General features: G+C 40.3%; 1 protein-coding gene across 1 annotated transcript in view; it reads left to right on the top strand.

Annotated features, from left to right (window-relative positions):
- The window catches only part of SLC25A21 (solute carrier family 25 member 21), a gene marked incomplete at both ends in the record, with an annotated part of 535,450 nt that overhangs the window by 472,109 nt on the left and 46,658 nt on the right, over window positions 1–16,683 (top strand). Inside the window, one exon of the mRNA XM_080706844.1 lies at window positions 528–635. Within this exon, the coding sequence (XP_080562970.1) occupies window positions 528–635 (108 nt within the window). The remainder of the gene's footprint in view (window positions 1–527; window positions 636–16,683) is intronic.

The raw sequence follows: 16,683 nt of genomic DNA, 5'->3' as shown, positions 1-16,683 counted from the left end.
AAAAAGTCTATAATAGTGACATATAGAGAACATGACTATATTTGAATGTGTCCAGGTTTATTACCTGAAATTTAGCTTCTTATAAACATTTTATTTGTGGTTCTGCTCCTTGGATTTCTTTATGTGCCCCCAACACACGAATTTAAGTGGATGTTGAAAAAAAATGAAGTATTCTCCTTTTACAATGTCTACTCTCCTTAATTGTTGTATGTGCAGATGTTTTAGTATCTACCTTAAGTCAGTAAAACAACCTTGCCTTTTGTTAAAGGAAAAAGTTATTGTTGATGGGGCTTTGACATTTTATTTTGAAAATGTTAGGATGTGGTTTGTGGCTTCTGTAATTTCTTCTTCATGAATTGTCAGCATCTAATCAAGACCCGAAGCCATGTGGTCATGGTATATGGCGCGCGTACGTAGGTTCCCACATGCTCATCATAACATTCGCCTCCGTGGTGTAATGAATAGGATGCTCAGCCCAGCACACATAGTCACTTGTCTTAAAGAATCGATTGATTTAATTTTTCTAGACATTTGCCATTGCCGGACTGGGATCTGGACTAACCGAAGCCATCGTGGTTAACCCTTTTGAGGTAGTAAAAGTCGGCTTGCAAGCCAATCGGAATGCATTCACAGAGGTAACCATTTAGTATTTTCTACTATTAAGTTAATAGAAAAACTAACTTTTTAAGTATTGATATGAAAATATAGGCCCTTTTATCCACTTAAGAAAGCCATAGTAAATTCTTGTTAAGAAAGTGGTATATGAAAAAGTCAAATATTCTTCACAAGGAAAATGTTAACAAAACTGCACCATGAAATGATGAACAAGCACGTGCTTTTGAAATTTTATTTTAGAGTTCTAATGTACTCTATAGTGTCTTATTTGAAAAATGCTTTTCTGATTTCTGGCAAAACTTCTCTTTGACATTGCACTAGAACAGACTATAGCAAAACCACTGAGGTAATATTATGCTTTGAAAAGTGGAAGTCATTAAGCCGGGCGTGGTGGCACACACTTGTAATCCTAGCATTCAGGAGGCTGGGACTGGAGGATCGTGGTTCACAGACAGCCTCAGCTACTTAGTGAGGCCCTCTGCAACTCAGTGAGACCCTGTTTCAAAATAAAGAATAAAAATTAGGGCAGGGGGTGTAGCTTGAAGGTCGAATGCCCCTGGGTTTCATCCCCAGAACTGCAAAAAAAAAAAAAAATGAAGTCATTCTCTAAAATTATCTCACTCCTTTTCTCCCCCACGCTACTCAGTACTCTTCCCAAAAGATTCTGCTCATCTGTCAAAGTTAAAAAGATTCTGCTCATCTGTCATTTGGTTAAATCTGAATGAGAAATTTGCCAAGCCTGCGTAGACATCACCACCTGAACAAGGATGGGTCTTGGCATTTAGCCATCGGTGCAGGGTGTTTCATTTAGACAGCTCCCCTTGGCCTGTGCTGCCTTCACTTCCTTCTAGTGGCCAAGTAATCCTCCTCAAGCTGCCGAGTCCAGCTGATCTTGTTTTATTCTTTTGGGTGCCAGGCACAAAGTAAGGGAAAACAAGAGTATTGGCATTCCAGGTTCTTTCTTAGAGTCTTAATTTAATTCCACAACTGGTAGCATGTGGTATAAATTAAATTGTTTCAGAGTATCTGCTGACCTGGATCCTTCTATAGAAAAGTTCTTCTGCCTACTACTTAAGCAACTGCTAATGGGTGGGGGCCCTTCTCCCCCCCCAACCCAATTCCTGCCTGCCAATACTGCCTGCAAACCTCTTGACATCTTCTTGGGTTGTGTGGGGGAGGAAAGGGACTCTACTCACCGGCAGCTGCCAAGACCTGGGCGGGGTTAGGTTGGGCAGGGTTGGGCTGCTACAACGGATGGTACCTACTCAGATGAATTCAGTCCTAAATCAGCGAGAATTTTCTGTAAATTTCAAAAGGTTGTTTCCACCTCAAAAAAGGTTGAAAGCCTCTGTACATTCCTAGTTCTTGTTTACATTCTACTATCACTATATCCTTTCTTGGATATGGAAAAATGATGAGGAGAAATAGGAAGAAAAGGAAAAAAAGCAAAGAACTATTTTTCAAATGTCCCCTTAACATGGAACCTTTAAGACAGTTCCCATGGAATATGTCCAGGCAAAATTTGGGTTATTAGACTGGGAGAACTAACATTGAGAAGAAAATTTTGGAGAACACCATCCCATGCCTTGTTTTCCCCTATGGGAAGCTTTTCTTGGAGCACCAATGAGTGCGCAAAGTAGCAAGCAGGGATTTTTGTTGCAGTTTTTACCTAGGCTGTATGTAGATGCAGGAAGGCAAATGAGCACCAATGAACACTCATAGGAATGAAAACAGTAAGTTTTCATAGCACCTGTGCTAACACCTAATGCTCTTTTTCTCTCCTCTGCCCCCAAGGAGGTTCCACACTAAGCCCAAGTAAGAGCTGCTAATGTTGCATGTGCTAACACCTTGCTAGAGCATGATAAACACCACCCCAGCCCAACACAAGAACCTGCTGCATGCATGCATGCTCCCAGACCATTTGCTCAAGTGCAGTTTGTGTAGGGGTCATTTCTTTTCCAAAATCCACTTACTCGGGCATCCAGGCATTATTAAAACTTTTTTTTTTTTTTTTTTTTTTGGTGTTACTAGGGGTGGAACCCAGTGGCTTTTTTTTTTTTTAACCTCTGGTCTGTATTCCCAGACCAATTTTATATTTTATTTGGAAACAGGGTCTCACTAAGTTGCTGAGAGCCTCACTAAGTAGCTAAGGCTGGCTTTGAACCTGTGTGATCCTCCTGTCTCAGCCTCCCAAGCACTGGGATTACAAGCGTGCACCACCATGCCCAGCCTATAAGACACTTTTAGTATTACTTCAACTCATCATAATTTAGCAGTAGTTATCATGTAGGTCATATATGTCAGCATTTAGTTATAGCAATTCTCAAAATTCATCATCTCAACTTAAGTTTTGCTTTGATATGGTACTTTATAGGCATTAAATATCAGATTTTAGAAGTGGTGAGTGGGGTATAGTTACACAACATAAAGTAATGGGACTATGCCTACTGCAAAAAAAAATCTGAGAGAAAGAGATAACCTGAATAAACTTTGTTTATTCAGTTGTTTGAAAAATAACTATTGACCATTTTGCCACTGTTTCATAGGTCTTTTGCCTAGGACCCATCAATGACAAAGTCTTCCTCCACTGATTGTCACTTTCTTTCTTTTATCCAGCAAGGGGATGCTCTTTTGTTAATCTGGACCTGTGCTATGTTATTCAAATATTAGATGTGCTTACTTTAGCAATTGTGCGGTCAAAAGTAATTGTTTTCTTCACTCTAAGACTTTGTATGTTGTCACATGTAAAAGAGAAGTGGGGAGCAGGAAAATGGAGAGAACAAAAAGAAGGCATTTACTTAAAGGCTATGGCATATAAAGACTATATTTTTAATAATTTTTATTGGTGCATTGGATTCATACATCCTAATGGGATAAAAAAAAACTTGTGTAAACTTACATGCAAACACTGCCCAATTAGCCCCTACCCAATCCCCACCTCATTTTCTCCCCAACCCTCCTTCCCATCTTGACTTAGTAGTTGACATCTATATGTTTGTTTAAGTACATCATGTGCTTTAGAGTTTCCTTCTTCCCCCCTCCTATCCCCTCAGTTAGGTTGTCTTGTTTGCACTGCTATAGGATCTCCTTTTTCACCTAGAATTTCTCCTATGACCCATTTCTCCTTAGCTTTCACAGAGAAGGGAAAACATCCGATCTCTTATTTTTTGTGACTTATTAATCTCACTTAGCATAATATCCTCCAGTTCTATCCATTTCCCTGAAAATGATGTAATTGTGTTTTTTTATGGCTGAGTAAAATTCTATGGTGTACATATCCCACAGTTTTGTAATCCATTCATCTCTTGATGGACATCTTGGCTGGTTCCATAGTTTGGCAATGGTGAAATATGCAGCTATGAACATAGATACGCATGCATTGGTTTGGTAAACATTGTTGATGGGATTGCAAATTAGTGCAACCACTTTGGAAAACAGTATAGAGGATCCTCAGAAGCATGGAAACAAATTTACATTTGACCCAGAAATACCACTTCTGTGTATCTACCCAAGAGAAAGCAAAACTATACTTTTATTTAAAAATTTATCCAACTAGCTAGGCATAGTGGTGCATAATTGTGATCCCAGTATTTGGGAGGCTGAGAAAGGAAGATCGCAGGTGCATGGCCAGCTTTAGCAACTTAGTGAGGCCCTATTTAAAAAATAAAATAAAATAAGCCAGGCATGATGGCGCACGCTTGTAACCCCAGCATTCATGACACTGAGACTAGAGGATCCTGGTTTGTGGACATCCTCAGCTACTTAATGAGGCCCTCCGCAACTTAGTGACACCCTGTTTCAAATTAAAGAATAAAAAAATAGGGCATAGAGTGTAGCTCAGAGGTAGAATGCCCTGGGTTCCACCAAAAATAATAAAATAAAATAAAAATGAGGATGTAGCTCAGACAGGAGTGCCCCTCAGTCCAATCACCACTACCACCCAAAAAAAAATTATCCAACTATAAAAGTAATACATATTTATGTTAGGAGACACCAAAAAACTGAACAGTTTGGTATATACATGTAATTATATAAAAGCACACACACAAAAGATCCGAATTCTAGAACTGTTCTGGTTTAATAGAAATAAAATCTGAGCCACATTTTTGGTAGCTAGGTTAAAAAAGCAAAAAGAAACAGGCGAAATTAATTTATTAGTGTATTTTACCTAACCCAATATATCCAAAATGTTTTTACTTACGACCTGATTTTTTAGAGCACTTTTAGATTCACAGAAAATTTTGGAAGAAAAAAAAAAGATACAGAGGTTTCTCCCAAGCTTCTTGTCCCTCCACATATATTGTCTTCCGCCTTGTTCACATCCCTCTCCTCAGTAGTACATGTGCTACAATTGATGAACCTCCAGCAACGTGTTATTATCGCCTGACAGTCATAGTTTATCTTAGAGTTCTCTCCTGATGCTGTACATTATACAGGTCTGGACAAGTTCATGACACATGGTCATCATTAAAGTACCATGCAGAATGGTTTCATTGCTCTAAAAGTCCTCCGTACTCCACATATTCATCCCTGCCCTCAATCCATGGCAGCCACTGATTCTTTTACTGTCTCCATAATTTTTATTTTGACAGGTAATCAGTATAAAAACAACATAAGATTTTTTTCTCTGCCAAATGTTTAATCTGTATGTAATTTTATGCTCACAGCCCATCTCAACTAGGATATTTCAAGGGTTCATTTGCTTGCGTATATATTGACCTTCCCTTATGACAGGCATAAGGAATTCATACTAAACTTTTAACTGTGGTCACCTCTCTTAAGAGGATATTGGATCTGGATATGACAGCACACACTCATTACTTGGGAGGCTGGGACAGGAGGATTGCAGGTTCAAGATCCAGCCTCAGCGATTCAGCAAGACTCTAGTAACCTAGGGAGACCCTGTTTCAAAAGAAAATAAAAAGGGCTGGGATGTAACTCAGAGGTAGAATGCCTCTGAGTTCAATTTCCAGTACCACAGAAAGAAGGGGGTGGGGAGAGAATGTAGTTTAAGGGAGAGCTTTGTGTAGTTGAATGTTTTAACATGAAATGTACTGTCCGTGAACACTTTCTTTTAAAAGCAATGCTTAGCTGGGCATGTTGGCACATGCTAGTAATCCCCACACTTGGGAGGCTGAGACAGGAAGATTGCACAGGTTCGAAGCCAGCCTCAGCTACTTAGTGAAGCTCTTGGCAACTTAGTGAGACCCTGTTTCCAAATAAAGTTTAAAATAGGTCTGGGAGTGTAACTTGGAGGTAGAAAGCCTCTGGGTTCCACCCCCAGTACCACCAAAAAAAAAAAAAAAAAAAGCAATGCTTACTGGTTACAGAAAATATAGAAAATCTATAACAGCATAAAGAAAATATATCATCCAAAAGAAATGTTCTAACTGCTCTGCCAAGGTCAAGCCCCACCTCCAAGGAACTCATTCTCAGCAGATCAGATGAGAATAACTAGCTGGCCCACTGTGGGATTCAACCTTATGTAATTCAGGTTCTATAACATTACTTACAGTACTAGAAACCCTCATTGTATGCTATCTAGTTTCTAACAAAGTTCAAACCTCGTGAGAAAATTATTGAAGAACAGCTATAATCAGAGCTGTAAAGAACAGGAAGGGAGAATAGACAGAGCAGACCCAGGGTTTGGGGAGAGAGACACTCACATTCCTATAAACACTTTTCACCATTTTCTAACAGTGTGGACTTGAGCTAAGTATTTGCAGGTCCTTTATTGGTAAAATGCATCTTCCTTACACCAAGGACCTTTGGTGTCGTGGCTAGAAAGAAGCAGGTACCCTGAAAGGACATCTCTGTTATGACTATGTGATGGCCTCATATTTCCTACCCTACTATTGCCCAGTTTCCTCTTTGGTTAAATAGTATAGTGAGGGTTACCTGTGACATTTATGTAAAGCTGTCTGAGGTGTATTGGTAGTTTATTAGATGTTTAGTAGTTGGTCCAAGATGGCAGAGATGAGGTAGGCTGCGGATCACAGCCCCTCCACACGTGCACAGCAGGGAGAGAAGAGCTGAGGTGGTCACAGGGGATGCCAGAAGGCCAGGGGCTTAGAGATACTCAGAAGTTCTGGTTACTGGAACCAAAAGCAGTAAATAATTTGTGAACCCAGAATCAGTACCTGTACCCTCAGGAAAGATTTGGTAGGCGGTGTAATAAAGGAAAGGAGATGGGAGGTAAACAGGCATACTTTATTTTTCTTTAATTTTTAATTTTTTTTTCTTTTTGGTACTGGAAATGAAACTCAGGGGCATTCTACCTCTGAGCTACACCCCCTAGCCCTATTTTTTATTCTTTATTTTGAAACCGGGTCTCACTGAATTTAAAAAAAAGGGGGGGGCCTCACTAAGTAGCTGAGGCTGTTTGTGAACCCAGATCCTCCTGTCTCAGCCTCCTAAATGCTGGGATTACAAGTGTGTGCCACCACACCTGGCTGACAGGCTTACTTTGGAAACAGCAGTTAAAAAAAAAAGACTGAGTTAATCTGGGACAGGAGCTGCTAAACACCTGGCAAACGAGAAGTGCTCTGCTGTTCTCAATTTGCTGGCAGAGAAATGTGGCGGGCAGCCATTTTGCAGAGACCACATCTGAATTAACAGCTTGGGAAGCAAACCTCTACAGCTTCATCTCACCTAGAAGTACCAGTTAATATCATAGGGAACTCCTTTGAAACAGGCCAACGGAATAATTTGTGTAGTCTGATAACTGCTGAAGGCTGCCAAGCATCTGCAACAGGAGAGGGTGGACCAGAGCAGAGTGTGCACTTACAGGAAGTGAGCTGCATTGTGCCTCTACCACCGACCCCTGCCAAGTGCTTCTGCCAGAGAGGGTGATGCAGGGGGAATGGAGAGCACCCCTGCATTTCCTACCACTTCACCCCTTGCTTATTGTGGCAGCCCAGCACCCATATTCTGGCCAATGGCCACCACCCTGCATCCAGACTCCATTTGGCACTGTGTGCTTAACTGCACCCCAGCTGCTGGCCTAACCCCTGTGCCTCAGCCTCAGCCTCAGCCTTGTACAGCAGGGGTGCCTGCACCTGAGCTGCCCTGCCACCCACTCACCTCTGTTGTGTGCCCACTCACCCAAAGCACCAAAAACTACAAGGGAGAGCCCACACAGGTTTTTTAAAACTAAAAGAACATGTGAAATAAGTGCCTTCATTTTAAAATATCTCAGCAAAGGGAAAACCAACTCATTTTATGACTGTTGTTGCATTTGCTATTTAAAGTGTTTTTCAGTGTCTTCCCTCATTTTCATGATTCCAACTAATTTTATGTATTTTTTCAATTAATTAGATTTTTCTTAATACTTTTTTCTCCTTTTTTTATCTTCATTCTTCTCCCTTCTCTCTTTCTTCATTTTCTCATTTCTTCTTCTCTCTCCCTTTTCTCTCCATCCCATTTTCTATTTTTCTCTCTTATGTTCTTATTAAGTACACTATAATGACTGCTTAATTTTTTAGCCTGTCTTATGTTTTTAAATCATGATCTTCTCACTAGTTTATAGAGTTTTAGAAATCATTTTCAATAATTTTTAAATATATGTTGATGTATAGTTTGCTGTTAAATTACTCTTGTTACTAGTGGTTACTTTATCCTGTTAAAGCAGTGCTGGTGGTTAACTAAGCACTTTGATTCCACTGATTGGATGTGCTGATGCATCCTGCAGCTCAAGGCTTATTGTAAAGAGGTATCCACTCATTGGAAGACCTCAAATAACAAAGGAAGAGGACCTGGTCACAACAGATGCACAAATTAAGATCTCAGAAACCGTGAGCAAAGAAGCTGACTATATGCCTCCAAAAGTTTATGACAGCTCCAAGAGTCGAATCTACAAACAGTGGAATAGATGAAATGCTGGGCAAAGAAGTCAAAAAGTTGAATGTTAAAAGGATCAATGAATTAAAAAAACATAAGAAATAAATTAAGAGAGAAAATACAGAATATGAAAGAGCATTTTAATAAAGAGATAGAGATTCTGAAAAAGAACCAATCATAAATCTTGGAAATTAAAGACACAATAAGTCAAATAAAAAGATCAAATGAAAGCTTCTCCAATAGATTAAACAGTGTAGCAGACAATTTCAGAGCCTGAAGACAAGGTGGATACTCTGGAACATTTAGACACTATTAAAGAAAAAAAAGGAACTATAGTGAGTATATCCAAGAACCCTGGCACAGCAGTAAAATCAAATTAAGGCTATTAGATATTGAGAAAAAATAGTTACAGGCTAACAGCATTGATAACATTATCAGCAAAATAACAGAAAAAAATTCAAACTCTGGGAAAGAGATGGATGTCCAGATACTGGAGGCATTTAGAACCCCAAATATACAAGACCAGAAAATAAACATTTCACACCACACCATAATTAAAATGCCAAAAGTCTGGATTCAGAAAAACATTTTAAAAGCTGCAAGAGAAAAATGCTAGGTCATGTAAGAGGAAAACCAATGAGAATAACAGCATACTTTTAACAGAAACTCTGAAGTCCAAGAAGGTTTTCAATGACATATTTTAAGTCCTAAAAGAAAATAGCTGCCCACCAAGATTGCTATATCCAGGAAAACTATTCTTTAGAATTGAAAGAGAAATAAAACCCCTTTGAAATGATATAAACAAAAATAAGTAATAGCTACCAAATGAGCATTGCAAAAGACACTTGAAATCCTAGACACACAGGAAAAATAGTTTTTTAAAATACAGCTCTAGAAATGATCTCATTAAAAGAGTATATAAGTCTATAATATTAGGATTGAATTGAATGTTAGAAATAAATACAAATAATAGAAAATAATAAACATTTCTCTATAATAACACTAAATGTAAATGGTCTCAAAATTCCAAATAAAAGATATAGACTGGCAAATTGGATTAAAAACAAAATATAACCATATGTTGCCTGCAAGAAACACACCTCATATCAAATACACTCATAGCTGAGCCGGGCGTGATGGCGCATGCTTGTAATCCTCGCACTTAGCAGGCGGAGACAGGAGGATCACACAGGTTTGAAGCCAGCCTCACTGGCTTAAGAGACCCTGTTTCCAAATAAAATATAAAATAGGTCTGGGAGTGTAGCCCGGAGGTAGAAGGGTTCCATCCCTGTCGTGCGCAGTGACGACTCTTACACGATCTTCCTCAAGCAGTTTTATTACCCCAGGTTCTTATACAGTTACCATTCCTCTTTAATGCTCTCTCAACGCCCTCTCAGGTAAAAACAACATCAGTCTTCTATTTTCTCCCTCATCACTCCACCAACCCTCTTCCGTGGCACTCTACGTCTCTGCTGCAGCACACACCGGTCACAGTGGTGGCTTTGTGAGCATGTCCGTCCCAGCTCGGAGCCCAGAGCAGTCCGCCAAGAAACTGCTCTTCCTGTCCACCAACCCTCTTCTCTTTCTCCTTCTCCTCCCTCCTCCTCCTTAACTCTCGCCCGCTAGGGCATGCGCGCTTTTTAACCTTCTCCTGGGCGGGCAGGTGGTAGCACGAGGCGTTGCATCACTAATTATCCGTAAGGCGCCTGATAGGGCTCACTGCGCAGGCTCAGGGCACCGCCAGCCTCGTGAGCCTCGTGACTTGGCTGCAAGCCCAGGCGCCATCTTGAGTCCACGCTGGCAACAAGCCTGGGTGCCACCTCGGTCCTGCCGAGTGGGCCCCGACATATCTCCCTTTTTGTTTTATTAAAATAAGGCTCGGGATCGTGCCTGTCTTAGGTTGCCGACCCTCAAGGACCATTCTTACCCGTCATTGGGAGAACAATAGCATGATTGTTTCCCTGTCTTAGGTTGAAAGGTCCCGGGGACGATCTTACCCGTCACTGACTACCGATCCAGCATACTGAGCCGTACATGGGGAGATAAGCCAGCTTCAAGGGCTGCCAGAGCTTGCACCAATATGCGCTGTTGTTGCAGTGTGCGTTGTCGAGTTCGCCTGATATATCCAACCATGAAACATCATGCTACCACCAGCAAGAATGCCCAGAACGCCATGCCACCCCAGTCTTTTAAAAAACCCAATGTTCCGTGTATTAAGTCCATTCATTGTTGTACTGCGGCGACTTCCACGCGGGTAGAATTAATTGCAGCGATGGATGCTCATAGCTCAATCATGGTGTGTTCAAATTCACGGCTCCAAGTTCCTAGAAGCGTCTTGCTTAATTGACGAAACAAATTGCCTGCATGGGAGAAATTCTGATACTGCACATACGTTATACATATAGTCCAGATAATTGAGCTTGCTGAGCCATGCCAGCAGCCACATGTGAGGATAGAGCATTCATAGTGGCTGCAATAACTGCCACGGCCACAGAGGCCACAATTACAGCAATAAGAGCAGAAATTCCAAAGTCTCCAAGGGTGCATAGAAGCATAGCAGAAAGTCAGAAAACAGGTATCAATAAAACAACCTAAACTATCATTAACCAAGGTAAAGGAAGAGGGAAAGTAGAAATAATTCCCCAAAGATCTTAAAGAAAACAACTCATCTCTATGGTACCGAGCAGCAGTTTACAACTCTTACGTTAGGAACTAATCTTCTGACCTATCCTTTACACATTAGGCGCCTTTTCCAACTAACCTCAGGTGTCTTCCATCTATGGTGGCGGATTAGGAGAGGGAGTCGAATCAGGACCAGCCCGATTCTCTAACTTGCTTACACTAAAAAATATCCTCCTTAATGGAGCCCCCTTTGATCGGGGAAAATACAGCGCTGTCCCTCGCTTTTCCGCGAGCCTCGCTTATCCGCGAGCCTTATTTACCTCCTTAATGGAGCCCCCTTTGATCGGGGAAATAACTTGCTTACACTAAAAAATATCCTCCTTAATGGAGCCCCCTTTGATCGGGGAAATAACCCTCCGTAAACGGAGCCTCCTCCTCCCTTTTCGGAGTCAAAGGAGCACTTACCAGCTGGCTGCCCTGGACTGCCGAGGTTCTGATCAAAGCGAAGTTCCCCGTACGGGCCACCACTTGTCGTGCGCAGTGACGACTCTTACACGATCTTCCTCAAGCAGTTTTATTACCCCAGGTTCTTATACAGTTACCATTCCTCTTTAATGCTCTCTCAACGCCCTCTCAGGTAAAAACAACATCAGTCTTCTATTTTCTCCCTCATCACTCCACCAACCCTCTTCCGTGGCACTCTACGTCTCTGCTGCAGCACACACCGGTCACAGTGGTGGCTTTGTGAGCATGTCCGTCCCAGCTCGGAGCCCAGAGCAGTCCGCCAAGAAACTGCTCTTCCTGTCCACCAACCCTCTTCTCTTTCTCCTTCTCCTCCCTCCTCCTCCTTAACTCTCGCCCGCTAGGGCATGCGCGCTTTTTAACCTTCTCCTGGGCGGGCAGGTGGTAGCACGAGGCGTTGCATCACTAATTATCCGTAAGGCGCCTGATAGGGCTCACTGCGCAGGCTCAGGGCACCGCCAGCCTCGTGAGCCTCGTGACTTGGCTGCAAGCCCAGGCGCCATCTTGAGTCCACGCTGGCAACAAGCCTGGGTGCCACCTCGGTCCTGCCGAGTGGGCCCCGACACATCCCCAGTACCACACAAAATAATTAATAATAATAATAATAATAATAATAATAATAATACCTTCATAGGCTGAAAGTAAAAGGATGGAAAACGATATTCCACGCAAACAGAACTTAAAAGCAAACAGAAATAGCTATTCTAATATCCAACAAACCTACTTCAAACTAAAATTAGTCAGAAAGACAAACAAGATTACTGCATATTGGACAAAAGAACAATCCAACAAGAATATATAACAATAATAAATATTAATGCCTCAAACATTGATGCTCCTAATTACATAGAACAAACACCACTCAACATGAGCCTCTGATAGATCCCAAAATAATAAATAATACTGGATGATTTCAATGCATTTCTCTCACTGAAAGATAGGTCATCCAGACATAAAATCAGGAAAACTATAGACTTGAAACATACTATAGATTAGATGTAATTAACAGACATGTGCAATATATTCATTCAACAACAACTGGATTCAGTTTACTTTCAGCTGCTCATGAAACTTTTTCCAAAATAGATCATATTTCGGGCTACAAACAATTGTTAGAAAATACAACAAAGTTCATATAATTTCTTGCATCTTATAAGACCATAATTGAATGAAATTAGGAACCAACTGCAATAAAAAACTACAGTAACTATATAATCACATGGAGACTAGACAGTTCACTCTGTGTGTGTGTGTGTGTGTGTGTGTTACTGAGGCTGGAACCCAGGGGCTTTTCTACCTCCGGGCTATACTCCTAGACCTATTTTATACTTTATTTGAAAACGGGGTCTCACTAAATTGCTGAGAGTCTCACCAAGTAGCTGAGGCTGGCTTTGAACCTGTGCAGTCCTCCTGTCTCAGCCTCTCAAGCGCGGGGATTACAAGTGTGCGCCACCACGCCCAGCTAACAGTACACTTTTGAATGATAAGTGCAACACCAAAGAATAAAAAAGAAATTTAAAATTTCTTAGAACCAAAGGAGAACAGAAATACAATTTCCCAGAATCTCTGGGACACAGCAAAGTTCCTCTAAGAGGAAAGTTTATAGTTATGAATGCCTACATTAAGAAATCAGAAAGATTTCAAGTAACCTAATGATGCAGCTTAAAATCTTATAATAAACAAGAATAATCCAATCCCAAAGCCAGTACAAGGAAAGAAATAATAAAGATCAGAGCCAAAATTAATGAAACAGAAAATAAATGATTACATATATATATATATATATATATATATATATATATATATATATCAATGAAATAAAGAGTTGGTTCTTTGAAAAGATAATCAAGATTGATAAATTTTTATCCCTAACCCAAAAAAGAGTTAATAAAATTAGAAATGATAAAGTAGATATCACTGAAATCTAGATAATCATTAGGGACTTCTTTGAAAGCTTATATTCCAATAAATTAGAAAATCTAGACAAAATGGGTAAATTTTTAGACACATACGGTCTACCAAAATTGAACCAAGAGGACTTAGAAAACCTAAACAGACCAATAGCAAGCAATAATATTGAAGCAGTAATAAAAAAAAAACTTCCAACAAAAAAAAACCCAAATGGACTCACAGCTGAATTCTAACAGACCTTTAAAGAACTAAAACCAATGCTACACAAATTATTCCATAATTATTCCATTAATAAGTTATTACTGCCTAATTCTACAAAGCCAATGTTACTTTGATACCAAAATCAGATAAGGACACATCAAGGAAAAAGAATACACACCAGTATTCCTAATAAGTATAGATTTAAGAATCTCTAATAAGATATTAGAAAATGAAAAAAAGTAAAAGAAAAAATACCTAGGAATAAATCTACCAAAGAGGTAAAAAAAAAAAAAAAACCTTTACAATGAGAAGTATAGAACACTAAAAAAAAAAAAAAAAGACTTCCCATATTTCATGGACAGGCAGAATTAATATTGTTAAAATGTTGCCGGGCGTGGTGGCACACGCTTGTAATCCCCATACTTGGGAGGTGGAGACAGGAGGATCGCACAGGTTCAAAGCCAGCCACACTGGCTTAAGAGACCCTGTTTCCAAATAAAAAATATAAAAAATAAGTGTCTGGGAGTGTAGCCCGGAGGTAGAAGGGTTCCCAGGAACCCCAGTACCACCAAAAAAAAAAAAAGTTAACATAAATAGCCAAAAGTTATCCATAGATTCACGCAATCTTCATCAAACTAACAATGACATTCTTCACAGAAATAGAAAAAAAATAGTTAATATGTATGTACAGATTTACAGGATAAAATGTAATGTATCAGTACATGTATACATTGTGTAATAATTAAATCAGGGTATTTAGCATATGTATGACATCATACATTTAGCACTTATTTGTGGTTAGAACATTCAAAATACTCTCTTCTATTTTGAAACATTCAACATAATATTGTTAACCATAGTTTTTCTACTATGAAAGAGGACACCAGAACTTATTCTTATCTAACTGTAGTATGGAGGTTTCCTCGAAAGTTACATGGGGAACTACCATTTGACACAGAAACCCCACTACTAACTATATATCTAAAGGAAATGAAGTCAGTATGTCAGAGAAACATCTGCATTTCCATGTTTCTTGCAGCATCATTCATTATAACCAAGATATAGAATCAGCCTAAGTGTCTATAAACCAATTAATGAATGAAGAAAATGTTGCATATATACACAATGGAATACTATTCCAGTATAAAAAAGAGATGAAATTCTGTTGCTTGTGGCAATATAGATGAATCTAGAGGACATTATGTTAAGTGAAATAAGCCAATCACACAAAGACAAATACCTTAGAATAAAAATACAAATAGAAGTAGAGAGTAGAAGAGTGGTTACCAGAAGCTGAGGAGGAAAGGTTCTTTTTTAAAAGAAGGGGGAGGGAGGGAGGGAGGGAGGAGAGAGAGAGAGAGAGAGAGAGAGAGAGAGAGAGAGAGAGAGAGATTGATTGGTTAGGTTGAACTCGTTATCAAGGTTGAAGGGCAGCCAGGCTTCTTACAAATCCATTAATAAAGTCTTTAAGTTCAGGAGCAGGTCCACTCTCATACACAGAAGTATCTACCTGTCGGTTCTGTATAACTAGTGTATACTAGTGTATAGCAACAGACATTAAAGATAAAACTAAAATCTTCTGAAGCCACTTGGGGAAGAATTCTCCCACAATCAAAAGCTTCCTCTGGAACAGCTGTATAACATCAAGAGCTCTTGACTAAGCCTTCTTGGTTCCTTCACACAAGTTAGGAACTGAGCTCATTTTCAGGCTTTTCAGTCAGTGACATCTGCCAGGTGCGGCGGAGCATTGGATGTGCTCGTAGAATGACCAGGTGGCTTGACACACCTTTCAGAAAAGCAGAGTAGGTTGTCTGTAGAGGCCTCTTTTGCAGGTAAATAACTTTTGTCCCATTGATTGTGTGAGTTTCTCAAAATGTATGTCTAAGTTCAGCCTCTCTACCCTCACATCTTGGGTATGAAACACCGTGAAAGGCAATGTAGGTTATTTTTAATTTTCCTATTTCTTCGACCTGAAGTAGTGAGTGTGCATGGTCTTTTAAACAAGAAATCCCCCAAGAATTTGCCACAGCTGAGAGGATTCTACAAGGGAAGACAGCTAAGAAGACAGTCAACATTTCATTTCCTATTACACTTAGTGTCTTCTCGCAGTAGGGGAGTTCTAAGGATGGAGCAAAAGGCCTGCCACGGTCCCAGGGACCCACATCACAGTCCACAAGGTGTGGGGTGGACATGGATGTCCCCTGGTCAAGCAGGAAAGGCAGCGCTGGCAGAGGGCCAGGACGGGGGAGGTGAGGTGCAGTGCTGTCTCGGAGCAGATGCTCCGGCTGTTGTGTTCTTGGCAGCTGAGTGACGGGTTATGTGGTCCTTGAGCCCAAGTGCAATTCTCATCAGACTTCTCAGGCCAGGCAGGTACGGTGCTGGCTGCAGTTACCCTGCAGGTCCTCTGTGGTCTCAGCTGATTCTCTAGTCAGTCAGAAGTATGCTACCCACAAAATATACCTTCCCACTGTTTAGCCATAAACTATTCCAAAAATTCAAAGGAAATTGTGGTTACTTTGGTTCCTGATACTGCCCTCATCTCCTTCCAACTTATGTATAAAATATGTCAATAGGTGTGCTTGTCTTGCCTCCACTTTTTAAATTACTACCATATCAGTCAAAGACTATAATCCCTGCCACACTTCCTCCATTTCCAGTACTTGGCCAACAACTAAAAATTCACAGTGAATAAAGAAAACCGGTCTCTAATTTAAATATGTTTGACCTTCTGTGGGGAGCAAAGTAATCACAGCTTTGTCGTGCTCCGGTTTGGTTCAGTGGGTGTAAAAACATGTTCAGATAAAGTCAGGATAGATCCAAATTTCCCCCCGTCCTTCAAACTAAACCCAAGCAAAGAGTTTTTCTGGTTTATAATCTCTTGGATTTAGGACTAAGCTCACCCAAGGATTTTTCTATTGGAGATGGTTTGCATGTCCAGTCTTGCCAAAAGTGTGACTTTGTAGCTTGTCCTTA

Source organism: Muscardinus avellanarius (assembly GCF_963383645.1).
Source record: "Muscardinus avellanarius genome assembly, chromosome: 12".
NCBI lineage: Eukaryota > Metazoa > Chordata > Mammalia > Rodentia > Gliridae > Muscardinus > Muscardinus avellanarius.
The sequence above is the reverse complement of the archived record's forward strand: the minus strand, read 5'-3'. Positions and strand labels throughout refer to the sequence as shown.